The sequence below is a fragment of the Solanum stenotomum genome, chromosome 3, assembly GCF_019186545.1.
Source record: "Solanum stenotomum isolate F172 chromosome 3, ASM1918654v1, whole genome shotgun sequence".
In the NCBI taxonomy this organism is placed as follows: Eukaryota; Viridiplantae; Streptophyta; class Magnoliopsida; order Solanales; family Solanaceae; genus Solanum; species Solanum stenotomum.
This window is the reverse complement of record NC_064284.1, coordinates 62,189,626-62,192,741: the sequence shown is the minus strand read 5'-3', so window position 1 is coordinate 62,192,741 and position 3,116 is coordinate 62,189,626. Positions and strand designations below refer to the sequence as shown.

General features: G+C 29.7%; 1 protein-coding gene across 1 annotated transcript; it reads left to right on the top strand.

The window, feature by feature from the left end:
• The first annotated feature begins 798 nt into the window (after positions 1 to 798).
• Positions 799 to 2,701, top strand: LOC125860203 (glyoxylase I 4-like). The gene is made up of 3 exons (XM_049540114.1): positions 799 to 1,029; positions 1,545 to 1,659; positions 2,357 to 2,701. Exons 1-3 carry the CDS (start codon positions 860 to 862, stop codon positions 2,678 to 2,680), a joined length of 609 nt encoding a protein of 202 aa, XP_049396071.1. The 5' UTR covers positions 799 to 859; the 3' UTR covers positions 2,681 to 2,701.
• The last annotated feature ends 415 nt before the right edge of the window (positions 2,702 to 3,116 follow it).

Genomic DNA, 3,116 nt, shown 5'->3' with positions numbered 1-3,116 from the left:
AGCAAGCTTAATTAATACGGTAACTTAAAAAGATCTTTTTATGGCTACTAAACAATTGAAGTGATTGAACAAAATATTGGATTGATTCAATATCGACTATCAAATCTCTATATATAGATGACTAATGATAGGTGCTGCATTTTACGGAAAGAAAGATAATGACAAAAGGTCATTAATGTTTTTCTAAGTTTTCATTGTTTCTTGACTCATGTCATGCTGGATTTAAAGAAATAGAAATGAAAGTCTAATTTGGCTAGAAACAAATTGAATATAATTATTTTTTTTAAAAGAGAAGTTTATGACTCAAAAAGTAGTAGCTAGGGTCGGAGCTAAGAGTTCATCCGAACCCCCTTCGATGAAAAATTACATTATTTATATATGATTAATTTTTTTTTTATGTATATATAGTAAATGTTAAACTGCCTTCAAATTGTTGGTGTGTTTACTTTTTCAAATTACGAATCTCCTTAGTGAAAATCTTAACTCCACCACTAATAATAACAAAATAAAAATAATCGCTTAATTACTATAACGGATTAAATCAAATATATCAATTATATAAAAATTCTTTACACTATCAATATATATAAATTAAATCCTTTTGCATTCACTTTTACACAACTTCAATTAAATAAGAAGATGTTATATATCATACACATGTTTGTCCTATAGTACTCAATGACATGAACTTTCCAAGAAGGTTCCTAAATGTAAGTAGTAGAATACTTGAAGTTTTCCATTACATGCACTTATAAAAAAGAAACATCTTAGGCTAAGTTGATCATCCTAACACAAATATTTATTTTAAGTTATATAATATAAAGTGAAAAAAAAAGAGAAAAAAGAAGGGAAAAAAAAGATGAATATGGAGATTGAGGAAGTGATGAGTTGCCAAGCTTTGCCTCTACTTTCTTTGAACCATGTTTCTTTGTTGGTGAAGGATGTGTGGGATTCTAAGAGGTTTTATGAAGATGTTTTGGGATTTTGTCTTGTCAAACGCCCTTCCTCTTTCAACTTTCATGGAGCCTGGTTAATATCGATTCATAATTTAAACTTCATGTGTCTTTCTTTTTTAAGTCTTTATTACTGAACACATCACATTTTTGAAATTATGCATGATTCAAATTTTAATATTTGGTTATATATATGCTAGTTTAGTAAATTGATGGATTTCTACTTGCGAAAATAGATATACAACGACTATGATTTGAGTCATCGTTCATCGAAAATCTTCACAGTACCTATGAACTACCTTTGTTCACTATCTAGATACCCTATTGTGATGCAACATGAAAGTGTTACCCTTAGTCATTGTTTGTTTCCCACATGAAATTAATGCTAGAATTTTTTTGTTTTCCTACACCATATTGCTACAAATTTTTTATATTGAAAATACTGAATTCTGTTGAATTCAGTTGAACTCAGTAATTATATACTCCATCTGCATGCATATATATATCACCAACAAATTATGTTGGGGCATATTCATAAACTTTTGAAATGTTTTAAGAATTTGATAGAATTTTAACTTTGAAATTTTGAAGGCTTTACAATTATGGCATTGGGATTCACTTGCTTGAGAATAAAGCCATAGAGGACTTGGACATTAATGACGAACCACGTCCTATTAATCCTAAGGATAACCACATTTGCTTTCAGGTGAATTATATTTAGTTTTTCTTTCTTAAATATTAATACTATGTCCAGTAAAATACGATCAGATATAAACTGAAACAAAGAGGGAGCATACAATTTCCTTTTATTATTTTATTTTATATAATGATAATATTCAAGCTAACTTGCACTATTCAAAAAATAGGAAGATAGAATTGAAGAAGTAAGATTTTGCGACTTCCAAATTATGGTCTCATTCTTCCCTTGACGTGACACCAATCCTTAAAGAGATATATTGCTAGTATATTATTTATTAGGGGGTTACAAGCAATTCCATTCGCGATCCAACAAAGCCTTGGTATATTTTTCTTGAACTACTTCAGCAGAATCCTTAGTTTTATAGAACTTAGGAGATAATTTTTCATAATAGTCATATTTTTTCACAAATAAATGTGTTCGTGTTCAATTTTAAGACCTCCAAATATTACAAACTAATTCAACATGCACATTCTTCAATTATTCCTCTAGATAGTTGTTACCTTGTTACTTCCCATCAATACAAGTACTACGTACGTTACTCTTGCCCTTAGATGAATGGGAAAAAACCATCCACTATAACACTTTTTGTATCTTTGAACCTGATTATTATCGTACTTGATCGACAACTAGACCACAAGTTGATACACTTACTATGACATTTTATTTTGTTATTGATGATATGACATGTTTTTGTATTAAACAGTGTACTGATGTTGATAATTTGGTGAAAAGGAGATTAGATGAGATGGGAATAAGGTATGTGATTGCATTAGTAGAGGAAGAAGGGATCAAAGTGGATCAAGTATTTTTGCATGATCCAGATGGCTATATGATTGAAATGTGCAATTGTGACAACATTCCAATTGTGGCTATTTCTTCAAGTTGTCACTTCATAAAGCCCAATAAATTTGGAACTTACAATGACAACATAATGATGCCAATTGCTACTCCAACTTATAGTTGTGGTTTTATGGAAACTCTCATGATGGAGAACTTAAGCATGGACATGCTCAACTTTTCCTTCTAAAATTCTAGTCATGGGGTGGGGGGTGGGGGTGGGTGGGGGGGTGATGTTAAGGTAATTTGTTTATTTTTTACATGTAAAAAGATGTGTATTTGAATTTTTCAAACTTTATAGTTTGGTTGTATGTGCAACTATTATTTTTAATGAATAAAATAAGAAAGATATTTGATTATATTTTATGTTCTATGAGTTTGAGATCATATTGTTAACTAGGTCCTTTGTGTTCTTTAAAATTTTTCTTGAAAGTTAGGCTCTACTGTCAGAATTTAAAGTTGATTATTTTTAATGGATAAAAGTATAAGAAAGATGTTTGTTATATTTTATGTTTTATGAGCTTGAGATCATATTGTTACCAAGGTCCTTTGTGTTCTTTGAAATTTTCTTGTAAGTTAGGCCATATTATATAGCAGTGATTTCAGAAATTGAAGTTGTGGATTGA